The sequence below is a fragment of the Megalobrama amblycephala genome, linkage group LG13 (genome assembly GCF_018812025.1).
Source record: "Megalobrama amblycephala isolate DHTTF-2021 linkage group LG13, ASM1881202v1, whole genome shotgun sequence".
Classification (NCBI taxonomy): domain Eukaryota; kingdom Metazoa; phylum Chordata; class Actinopteri; order Cypriniformes; family Xenocyprididae; genus Megalobrama; species Megalobrama amblycephala.
The window spans coordinates 34,060,805-34,073,204 of record NC_063056.1 but is presented as its reverse complement, the minus strand read 5'-3'; the positions used below and the strand labels follow the sequence as shown (position 1 = coordinate 34,073,204).

The 12,400-nt window shown below is 39.1% G+C and overlaps 1 protein-coding gene across 4 annotated transcripts in view; it reads left to right on the top strand.

Annotated features, from left to right (window-relative positions):
• shc1 (SHC (Src homology 2 domain containing) transforming protein 1) overlaps positions 1 to 12,400 on the top strand; it is a 39,110-nt gene that overhangs the window by 15,764 nt on the left and 10,946 nt on the right. For 3 of the 4 annotated variants that reach the window (XM_048154088.1, XM_048154087.1, XM_048154089.1), the window contains 4 exons: positions 5,442 to 5,606; positions 7,671 to 7,741; positions 10,609 to 10,672; positions 12,038 to 12,157. In XM_048154088.1, coding sequence (XP_048010045.1) covers positions 5,442 to 5,606; positions 7,671 to 7,741; positions 10,609 to 10,672; positions 12,038 to 12,157 — 420 coding nt within the window. Of the gene's footprint in view, positions 1 to 4,845; positions 5,607 to 7,670; positions 7,742 to 10,608; positions 10,673 to 12,037; positions 12,158 to 12,400 lie in introns of all 4 variants that reach the window. The other variant, XM_048154086.1, reaches the window with a different exon arrangement.

Genomic DNA, 12,400 nt, shown 5'->3' with positions numbered 1-12,400 from the left:
ATCATAATTGTGTGCATTAGAGAGAGAGGTGCTCGGCTGCTTGTGCATGCATGCACACTCTCATAAATGCATAAATGACTGATGCTGCAAGGAGAGAGAGTGAGAGAGGAAGGGAGGGAGGGGGCAGGAGTGCAAAGGGAATCAGCGCTAGCATCAGTGAGAGAGAGAGTGAGAGCGATAGACTAGACAGGGAGGAGAGGAGAATAGAGGACAGTCGGCTGCATCGCTCCTCACACACAGACGGAGGTGGAGAGAGGAGAGGATGAGAGACTGTGGGGGAAGGAGAGGACAAAAGAAGACCGCTGTGCCATTCATCACGGCGTTCCACAGAAGTGAGGCTGGACGCGACTCGTGCTGAACGAGGGAACCGGCGTGACTTTGTGATTTTGAAGAGAACCGAAGAAACGGATAAGGGAAAAGAGCGTGTTTTTGTCTTTCGGGGAGGGGACTGAGCCAGAAAGCGAGTGAGGGAGAAAGAGGAGAAGGAGGAGGATTGTCTGGCACTGTTTAAATATTAACGTGATTATGATTTGTACATGAAGGTTGTTCGGTTTTACCTAAAATGCGGCTCTCTCGCTCTCTTTTTTCAATCCAAGGACTTCGGAGATAAAATATTACTTTTTCTTTCTGCAACAACTACAGAGTGAGGACAAAAAAAGCTCTTTAAAGCTCCTTAAATTCTTTCACTTTGACTTTTTTGGATGGCAGCCTACAAACTCTTGTATTTCTAATGTACATAGTGCTGTTTGTTATTGAACCAATGTTTTTGGTGTTATTTAAGAGTTATGCAGACAAAAAAAAATCAGGTTTTTTATGCAAAACATTTAGATGTCTTTATTTGTAGTGTATAAAAAGGTGCTTTTGAATATATAGATAGATATTTCATAGATATCAGGATGACTTTTTAGTGTTTGCTAGTTCTGCTGTCTTTAGCCCGGAAGTGTGCACGAGTCTGTCTTAAGTGTGTGTGTGTGTGTACTCTTGAGCAATATTTGATTTTCTCATTGGAATGGCGCCACAACTGCGCTGTGTGCATGTTCGGATGTGTGTCTGGTTCATTCTGCTTTCTGGTGTCAAAACCAATCACCGTTAAGGTGTTGGTGGCTGCGGCGGCTGAACTTTCCCACCCTGTGCCAGCGCTCGCTGCAGAACATTGATTCTCGCTGGCTTTGAGCTCTCGTGATTGGACGGCGAGAGAGCCGACAGGTTTTGTGTTGGCGAAACTTGTTGGCTTTTGTTTGGGTTCTGTCATGACTCTGTCTCGCACGGTTTTTCCTCAGTCTGTTACCATGGCAACAGCTTCATTGGCATTTTAAGTTCTCACGCTTTGTCTTTTGTAACTTCAGTGCAAGTGTGTTGCGGTGTCCCGAGTTACACTTTAAGTTTAATCTCGCCAGTGTTAGGAAAGAGTCGTGCCTTCAAACCTTACGAGGGTTCAAGGTGCTTTCTCTGAAACTTTTGTTCATTCAGTCGATCTCTAAATCAGAGTTGCCATATCCAACGTTGGCTTTTTTCACTGACCATCAATGTCATTGAATTATGATGTTTATTGAAGATGGTGTAGTTAAACTCAGGTTTTTCCATCTGTGTTGGAGCTCAACTGCACTAATTCAACATCCGATTTACCTTTATGATTAATGCGATCCAAAACGGCTAATCTTAATGTCTTAAAGACATGGAAGCTAGTCTGTTAGCTACACCTGTGATTGACAGTAGTCTATGTGGCTGGTTTACTTCAGACGAACAGGAACCTCTCAACCTTTAGATACAATTCAGCGACTCGTTCACTCATGTTTACTGGATTCTAAAAAAAATCGTCATATCAATACAGGGATTTTGCCATATTCCTATAACCGACAGGTGCTACACCCAAGCTAGGTTACCATTGTTTGTTAAACTGATACTGATAATATTTTTATTTATAGTCTGCTTCTTGATTTCTACTTCTCTGTACAAGTTCTCCTAAACACTGTGCTACTTCTGTGCCATGTTGTGTTGACGTCACTAAAGTTCATGACACGATGAGCAACTCTGAAATACAGTCAAGTCTAGGGCACTTCTGTGTAAGTGCACAGTAAAAAAAAGGGCAACGCTGTTTGGATACAATGAACTCTGCAGTGCTAAAGTACTGATTCGGTGCCATGTCGTTGTGATGCAGTTTACGAACTTGCAGCGCAGGCCCATATCTTACTGTGCTTTGTCAATCGTGTCCGAGCGGTTCTCTTTATAGGTGCTCTATGAGAAATTTCACTGCAAGAATGGCACCCAATAGCACCGCTTACGTGATTCTTTGTAGATGCAGTGCAGTTCAGCGCACATAAATCCTCTGGGTCCTTCTGGTCTTGTGTAACTCCAGCTGAGATAATAGGACCACCTCGTTGTCTTTGACTGCCAGTCACATCTGTTGGAACAACTTGAAATGTTTCGCATTTGTTCACGTTCATCTAAGGCAAGACGGTCTCTTCTTTTGCAGCCCCAAGGCTTCTTTGTGGTCACACACTGGTGCTAAAAAGAAAAAAAAAAAACACTCAAAAACACCTGAACGGACAAAGTAAGCCACGACAATAGAAGCCCAAATTGTTTTGTGGTTGCTTATGTAAAATATATGCAGTGAAAACCATTGTAAATAGAACAAGACTGGATTTGGCCCATGTCGGCTGGACTTGGCTACTAACTTGTGTTCATAACAACAGTAGAAACTGTTAATGGTCTATAAATGCTAATCATTTGTGAGGTTTAGAGTTACCCTGGTCTGTTTGCTCAGAACTGTTGGAGGTTACAAGACTGTTGCCTCTCTGTCAGAGGTTTTTAAAGTGCTTTACACTGGGGAAGTGCATTGGTGCAGTTAAATTCGGTGTTTGACTTTGCTAAGTGACGTTTAGAGGGTAGGTTTTCACTCAGGAAGCAGATCTATAAAGAGCTGCTCCATCCAAGACTGTTTGCCTGATTTTGAGGTGTCATTTAGGCTAATGAGCGACTGATTGATTTTCCAGTTAGCATCTAATGAGCATATCTCTGGAGGCGGTACTTCAGATTTGGCCAATCGGGTCTCATTATCATCACCCTGACAGTGCTGGAACGTGCTTGTTTTAGGAACATCATAGTTCCCTTGCAGCTGGATTGTCATACTTTAACTTCTTCACAGATAACACCAAACAATCAGTGGTTCTCTAAATGGTGCTCGAACCCATGTTGTCTTCTATACAGCCATATTTAACTTTGACTTAACTGTTTCAGGGTTTTCCGAGTCTAGTTTGTCCTTTTTCTAAATCATATTTCTACAAGCTGTTGTTTATCAGGGTTAATTATCTGTGTATAATATAAAATTTGTTGTAGTGTTTTTTTTGTTTTTTTTTTCTGGGTTTTTCAATTCAGTGAATTATTGTGATTCAGATTGCAAAGAGGCTCAGGTGTTTTTTTTTTAAGGAATAAAGGAGTAGCAGGACAGCCTGGAGAACGGGAAAGAAGACGAGGGAGGGGGTGTGGGGGAGAGAGAGATCATCTGGAAGAAGAGAGCGAGTGTGTTGGAGAGGGAGAGAGAGCTGGAGAGGCAGAAGCTGGAGGAGGAAAGGAGGAACGCTGTGGGATACACGGTGTGGAGGCTGAGGGAGGGATTCCAGGAGAGGAAGGATAGAGAGGAGGATAGACTCAAAGAGACGAGCGCAGAGGGCGCAAAAGCAGAGCAGCCTGAGGTGATCTGGAAAAAACGAGAGGAAGAGGAGGAGAAAGATAGGGATAGAGCTCGGCTTGGCGACAGATGTCCCAAAATCATCTGGAGGAGGAGGGAACGGGAGTGACGGGAAAAGATGGGTATGTGTCAGCGCCAAGCGTTCTTAGATGTGTGACAGGAAGTGAGGTGGCAGATTTAGATTTACGGTACAAGTAAGCCTGCATGTACTCAGACTTGATGTAATCTAGGTGCTAGATAGCGCACATCAAACTTTTTAGGCCCTCTTTTACTGTATGAAATTAAGTGCTGAATTTAAACCTGGCCTAAAATAACGTGTATAGTATCATATTAATATATTTATATACTTTATGATTCTTGAAACCCATAAAAATCACCATTATTAAGGTACAGAGTAAATCAACTTGAATGCTACTTTGTAATTTTACTTAATACATTTTAATGTTGAAAGAAAAATGAAACATTTAACTGCACTTTAGCTTAATATTGTATGTATATTTGAATTTTTTCACAAAAACAAGATTTTAAATCACGCTGTAATTAGCGGACATCCTAGGGGTCACGGACCCGCTGTTGAAGATCTCTGGTGTACTTTTTTTTTTAAACACCTGGGCTAAATTAAGTCTTTAAACCAAACAAAGGAGATTATGTTGATTGGTACCGGTCTGAACGAAGCAGTTTGAATCATCATTAAATGATCCACATTCGCTGGATCAGTATTTCAGCATTTTCCATCCATCTCTTCCCGCTCTCTTCCTCTCTCACTCTATTGATCCGTCTGTCTGACGGAAGCCTCCTCTCTCAAAGTCTCAGCTGCAGCTAATAGGCTTTTTATGGGACACTGTGAGACAAGAGCTTGTAGAGTGGAGCCCGGCACATGCAAAGACAATGAACGCACACATAAACACGATTGCGTGCATATAAAACACAACAGTACTCTTTCACACATCTTTCGAGATGGATTGTGTCTAAGGCACTTATAAATATACTAATAACTTCATGACAATCGTACTATATTTAGTGATTTATAGTGTCCTAAGAAGCTCTATGCAGACTTGAGATCTGATGCAAAACCTTCAGCAGAAAACGTTACTTTTTTGCATCTGTCTTTTGGTCTCTTTTCACATTCTCTTTTTGATACCTTCCGGACTGAACAGTCAGCACACTGTCATCTATCTGGTGCGATGATGAAGGAATCAGTGGATGCAGGGAAAAAGAGGACTATAAAAGACAAGGGAAGACAAGTTATCGATTGTGATAGAGCAACGTGGAAAGATATTTAAGGACGTTAAGTGGACACTGAGACGGCCGAGACATCATGGAGCTCGTCCCCAAAACCAAATACACACCCTTTAGGAGCGACTCCTTCAGCTCAACAGACGAGACGGCGTCCAATCCTTCCCTCCCTTCTTCTGCTCCTCTCACTCCTCTCACCCCTCCTGGCATCCCTCCTTCTCTCTCCTCATCCTCCCTCACCCCCATCCTCCCTCCTTCGTCTCCACGGCAGGCTGAGAACAGCCCCACCACCCTCTGCTCCTTCTTCCCCAAGATGGGAGCCCTGCGGCTGGGCGTGTCTTCCACTCTGCTCCCAGGCCTGAAGGCCTCCAGCAGGCCGGCGAGCATGCCAGGCGGTCAGGGAGGTTTGGGAGAGTCTCCGGAAGACACTAGGAGCTCCGCCACCAGCACTTCTCTTCCTCCTCCTCTTCCTCTTCTTTCTCTAACAGCCCCATCTCCTCCTCCTCGTCCCCCACAGGATATGAACCGGCTGGGCGGGGCCTCGCGGAGGGCCCGCGTGGAAGGGGGCCAGCTCGGCGGAGATGAGTGGACACGGCACGGCTCCTTCGTCAACAAGCCCACCCGAGGTTGGCTGCACTCGGACAATGTGGTCAGCACCAGTGGGGTCTCTTACACTGTCAGGGTAAGATGCATGTATGGGTCTGTCCGTCCAGTTATCTGTCCTCTTCCAAACCCTGCTTTCTTTTCTGGTTGGGTTTCCCTTTTTTTTCCTCTTTCCATTGATTTAATTAGTAGTGCTTTTACTTGAATAAACTCCTAACCTTAAGTATTAAGCTTTGCATAATTCATAACAGACTGTTTGTGCTACAGACATAATATTTACCTCAACTTGAGGAGAGGTGTAGTGTCACAAGTGGATGATAATAAAACGGACAAAGAAATCTCATAGGCTTACACTGAGCAAGAGACCCGAGCCATCTCTGGGGTACAGGATATCATAGGCTACATTCACACTGCAAGTTCTTAAATGGTTAGTTCATCCAAAAATGAAAATTACTCACCCTCATGTCATTCCACACCCGTAAGACCTTCGTTCATCTTCAGAACACAAATTAAGATATTTTTGATGAAATCTGAGAGGTATATGACTCGTCCATAGACATCAATATAACCACCACTTTAGTACCTTTCTGGACCTTGAAAGATATCGTTAAAACAGTCGATGTGACTGTGGTGGTTCAACCTTAATTTGTCATTCTCATTTGTTGTTTACGTCCAGAGCTTCCAGGTTCTACGTCCGAATGCCGGCTCAGTATTGGCCGAAGCTGTTCACGTGACCAGCACGATGTATGCGTGTGATGCTGACGCTAGAGCCGGCTAATACTGAGCTGGCGTTCAGACATAGAACCTGGAAGCTCTGGACGTAAACAACGTATGAGAATGAGACAGAAGAGAAGATACTGTTGAATAAAGTCATTATTTTTGTTTTGTTTTTGCACACAAAAAGTATTTTCGTCACTTCATAAAATTAAGGTTGAACCACTGCAGTCACGTCGACCAATTTAATGATGTCTTTAGTACCTTGCTGTCTATTGAGGAGTCACACAGCTATCGGATTTCATCAAAAATATCTTAATTTGTGTTCCGAAGATGATCAAAGGTCTTACGGGTGTGAAATGGCATGAGGGTGAGCGTGAGCATTTTTGGGTAAACTAACCCTTTAAAAAACCCTTTCATATGTAAGTAAACATGGAGGCTATCAAAGTCAGTGTTAGAGGGCGATTTCAGACACAGCCCAGAACATTCTAGTATTGTGGCGGTGAGATTTGCATAGGCAAATCGTACTTGTATTTTCTTAAGAAAATGTACAAATATTGTTATACTATTACTATTGTATTGTTAAAATTATTTAATAATAATCAATTCCTCCTCCTACTCCTACTACTACTACTACTACTACTACTACTACTACTACTACTACTACTACTACTACTACTACTAATAATAATAATAATAATAATGATAATATTAATTTATTAAAACAACTATGAATGTAAAGTGGACTGATCAATTAATAGAAAATTATAAAAAAAAGGAAAAAAAAGAAAAAAAGCCTAACTTGTTTTTTTTAATGATCATACAGAACTGTGAAAATCCTTAAGAGTTTGGTCAAAACATTAATTTGAAGACAATAGGCATTTCTTATTTGATTGTAGATTTTGCACTTAGTCTTTGGAAATTTATTATTATTATTATTATTATTATTATTATTATTTTGCCTTGATGTTTAAACAGCATTGTTGTTGTTTTTTTATAATGTAGCCCTAATTCTGACATAAAGGTTGGTTAACAGCTTGGAGTTCTGTTGATATTCAATTCTTTCAGTGAAACAGTCCATTTTATATGCTTAGTGGATTGTGTTTTCTTTAATGTGTGGCATTTTCAGATGAATCCAAAGTCTACAGGCTGGAACTACATTGAGAATTGCTTTATTTGATTAGTGCTTCATTATTAGAGCATCAGTTCTCATAAAATGCACACACACACACACACACACACACACACACACACACACACACACACACACACTTAACCACATGCACTGCAGATGTGTGGCCAACTCAATAATCTTGACACAAGACAACTGTGCAACACTCAAGTGCATTCTGTGCTTTGAATTGTGGTTGGAGGTCTCGCACAGGAAGTGCATTAAGTGAAGGTTTTGTCTTTTTTGTCTTTGCTGCAGTATATGGGCTGTGTGGAGGTGCTGCAGTCAATGAGAGCACTGGACTTCAACACGAGAACTCAGGTTACCAGGTAACACACGCACACACATTCACTCTCGCCTTGCACTTCCTCTCATATTCGCTCAAATTTCCAGTGTATGTATATCCACAGCGTCCCACGGGAGTGATTTAGTCGTACATTCTCCTCACATCCTAATGCACATGTGCACGAACATACACTCTCTTGCACTGGTCCTGTTAAAAGCCCCTCCTCTAATGAAAAATTCATGTTTCTCTTTCAAAGAGTGTGTGACAGAAAGAGAACGCAGGAAAGGAATGCTAAATAATGACCATACACAGCCATTTTCTTATTCTCACAACCTTTCGGTTTCTTCCGTTCTCACATTTTTTTGAACAATCTGCATGTATGTATATGGTTACACATATGAAGGATCATGAAAGTGTTTAATAGTTGTTATCTGTAGAACTATGAGACTGCAGAACATACGTGTATACATACGACATATACACGACATGTATGCCGTATTAAACCACATTATTTGCTAGTCCGCTTTGCAACATGCAACACATTTCAACAAATGAAATTTTGTGCTTTTGTATGGGAGTAAGATATCAGGGAAGAAGGGAGGCGTTATAATAGCAGCAGTCCTGCTGTGTAACCACAAAGTCTTTTAATAGAATCCTCTGGAACCCTCATGGTTTCCTCCCTTTTCTCTGTGTTTGCGTGTGCGTTTGCGCTGCTGTTTGTTAATGGATGTTACACACATTTGCTTCTCAATATTGACAGTAGCAGCTGCTCGATAAACTGTTTTCATGCATAATCCTCGATTCTCACATGGTGGTGAAATGCATTCAAGGAAAAAGCATTAAGAGGGTGTCTATGAGTTATTGTTGTTTGGAAAAGTAACAAATTTTTATTTAGTTTTTTTTTTTCATATTTTAAGTGCAATTTTCACTTACTTGTCATTTTAATTGTAGTTATTATATTTTATTTTTTCAAGAATACACATTAAAAAAAAGTTTGTTTGCTTTTTTACCGATATTACACTTTTGTGTCTGACTCGATAGAAGGAAAAAAATATTTTCATGTTATGGTCAATAACCAAAAATGAACCAGTTTAATAATTCTATACTAATTTTTCAGTTGTTAGTATTAGTTAATGTATTAACTGTTTTAACTGACGCAATACATTTGTTACAGTGTTTATTAATCTTTGTTAATTTTAGTTAATAAAAATCCAGCTGTTCATTGTTTATTCATGTTAGTTCACAGTACAATATTTGATATTAATAATGTATTAATAAATTTTGAAATTAGCATTAACTAAGATTAATAAATGCTATAGAAGTATAGCATTCTATACTTCTATACACCCCCCCAGCATGCAGCCCTACAGCGTAGAGTGGTACAGGGATGACATAAAAACCAAGAAGACCATTTCGCCACTGGTTCCCTTGAGATTCTCCTATGGGGTTATATAATGGGTTTTATAATGGGGTTTTTCAATTTGAGTAAAATAAAGCCTGTGGTAAACATAACTTGTCAATATTTTGACGTTTTGTCCTACAAAGTAAATTACACACACCCATACCAAAAACCCGGTAGAATTTTTTTTTTTTTTTTTTAAACATACATTTCTAGTAAGTAACAAGATAAGATAGTTTGGGCTGTGAGTCTGTGCAGTTTGTTATACAACAAAACATCAAAGTATCATCAAGTTATGTTTATCACAGGCTTTATTTTACTCATAAATTGAAAAACCCCATTATAAAACCCTCATAGAAAAATCTGGAGGGAACCAGTGGCAAATGCGGCACTCTATTATGATGAAAAATTGATATTCATTTTGAGATTTATTAATGTTGAGTGTTTTAAAAATGACAGCCTTATGACTTATTCTGCTTATGTCAAGATTAAAAAAAAAAAAAAAAAAATACAACCATTCATGGTTTGGTTGTTGCATTTTTTTTTTTTTATGTAAATCAAACTATCACTTCTTTTTTTGGGTGGGTTTTTTTGACACATGCATTTTTTTTTTGTAAATTTTTTTAACAATAGAAATTCCACCCACTGATCTCAGACCAGTAATAAACTCCTATTAATAACGTGTGGCATATGGTATGGGATAAATGCAGAGGAAATAAGTTTCCAGTTAAAAAGATTGTTGGTGCCAAGATTTGTCGTTTGAGCACTGTGCCTATTTGCTGTAGTTAAAATTAGGAGATAAAATATAAAAGCAATAGAGCAAAGCACGGAGCTGTAAGCAAGAGCGTCCGAACAGTAGCGAAGCAGGAAGTAATTTAGCTAGATGCCATTTAGGTCATACAAGACTTACACATGATGTTATTTATTAAAAGGTGAAGGACCACCATTGTGCCTTCCATGTCAAACTACAATGACTATTAAACATTTTACTGGACTGCAGTGTTTTTGATGTAAATAGACAACGGTTTTATTCAGAGGTGTTTAACTGATGTGTTTTTTGTTTTTGTTTTTGTTTTTAAATTACCTGAATGTATTTTAGAATATCTATCTTGCATTAACCTGAAATGTCTTATATAGTTTTTTTTGTTAATTGTATGAACTGTTATTTTTTTTCTGTTTTTGCCATGAAAATAGCCTTGTTGCTGACATAAATTTATTACTGACATAAATAAATTCAACAATAGTGATATTAATAATAAGTAATTATTAATTATAAGTGAACAAGAACCTTGGTGTATTTGTTTGCGTGTCTGCCTGCTTGCATGCGTGTGATGTCAGGAAGTGGAATGAGTGGAGCATTTGTCTAATGTAATTGTCCCTCAGCCATATGAAATTTAGGAATGCATGAAAAGGAGTGTGATTAAACTCTCATCTAACAATCTGATTATGTTCTCCTCACTATGTGTAGCCGGCATGTGTGTATGTTTATAACTTTATGTTTTGTATTTCAGGGAGGCAATATCAGTGGTGTGTGAGGCAGTACCAGGTGCCAAAGGAGCTCAACGAAGGAGAAAGGTATTCATCGCTTTATCTTATCTTACTTTCTCAGACACAGACTTTCAACCTTGCAATATATTCACACTTTTGTAGTTACAGTTACAGCTCACAAACCTCAGTGTTCTACGGCCTAACCAGTTTCCAGTAAAAAAGCTACTGTGTTATGTTCAGCAAACATTTCCTCAGACACACGTTTCTCGTGTCTCGGCTGGTCAGACCGTGGTGTTTGGTTTACGGCTGGTTTCAGAGGTTGTTGAGTGCAACACCACTTTCAGTTTGCTTCTAGGGTTTGTGTGTGAGTGAGGAGCCCTGCCTTGGTTATGATCAAGACAGGCCTGTTTCACACAACATGCATAAAGAGTGTGTAAGCGGAGCGCTGTAGCAGACTGCTTATGTCGTGTTCTGCTGAAGCTCTGTACGGACAATAAAATAATTTCTGGGTTATCACATTTTTTTGTCCCTTTAATAACAGCTGTTAATTACAAATGGTTATCAGTAGTATGCCACTTGAAGTCTATAACAGACATTGTCATCATTAAATCTAATTTACATGAGGAAAAGGGTCATATTCATATCCAAATGTTAATTAATATACAAAAAACTGAAACTAAACCCCAAAGTGTAGTTGGATCTTCTAGATTCAGGAAGATTTACGGATTAGTAAGTGTTTGTGTTGCTGTTATTGCATGAGGAACTAGTTCATTCTGATATTTCACATTTCTTCACTTTGTAAAAGCGTATTACAAATGATTTTTTTTTTCTGCTGAGTTTGTAGTTGCATTTATTTATATAAGGTGTCAAAAATACAGTAATATTATTATACTTACAGTAAATATTATATGTATAATATATTTTAAAATGCAATTATACTTGTGATTACAAAACTACATTTTCATCAGTCATTATTCCAGTCTTTAGTGTCACATGATCCTTCAGAAATATTTCTAATATGCTAATTTGGGTCTCAAGAAACATTTCTTATTGTTATCAGTGTTAAAAGCGGTTGTGCTGCTAATATTTCTGTGGAAACAATGATAGATTTTGATTCTTTGACGATATTTACAGTATTTATTTGAAATAGAAATCTAAATATCACTATTGATCAATTTGATGGTCCCTTGCTGGATAAAAGGATTTATTTGTTTTCAAACAAATCATACTGAGCCTTAACCTGAGCCTGATGTTTTACTATAGGCACTGAAAAATTCTGCAGCTTATATGTGTGAGTTGAAACAGGCCTTAGACAGACCAAACTATTTAAAATGTTCTCTTTTTCCCATTAAAATCTCTTTTCATAAAATATTTAGTTTCCATCATCTTCGTCTTAGCTTTTCTTTTTTTAATCTGGTGTAATTAATGGAGTCTGCTTCTGTCTCTCTCCAGCCCTCCTCTCGTTGTCTCTCCTCCATCTTAGGGAAGAGTAATCTCCAGTTTGCTGGAATGACAATCAGCCTCACCGTGTCGACCAGCAGTCTGAACCTACTGGCAGCTGACTGCAAACAGGTTAGATGTCACACATGCACACAGACGTTATAATACGGTGCCTTCTTTCTTGTATGAAATTCACTGTTATCCTCATCTAATGGTAAAAGCAGCCTGCGTCATGCAGACGCTCTTCACAGCAGGACGGGTTGGATTGAATTATTTTATCCCTTCTGAATAAAATATTTCTCTGTATGTCTTAAAAGGGAAGTTTGAACATTTTTGAAATGTTAAAATACTTTTCTCATATTCTGGTTGTGCCAG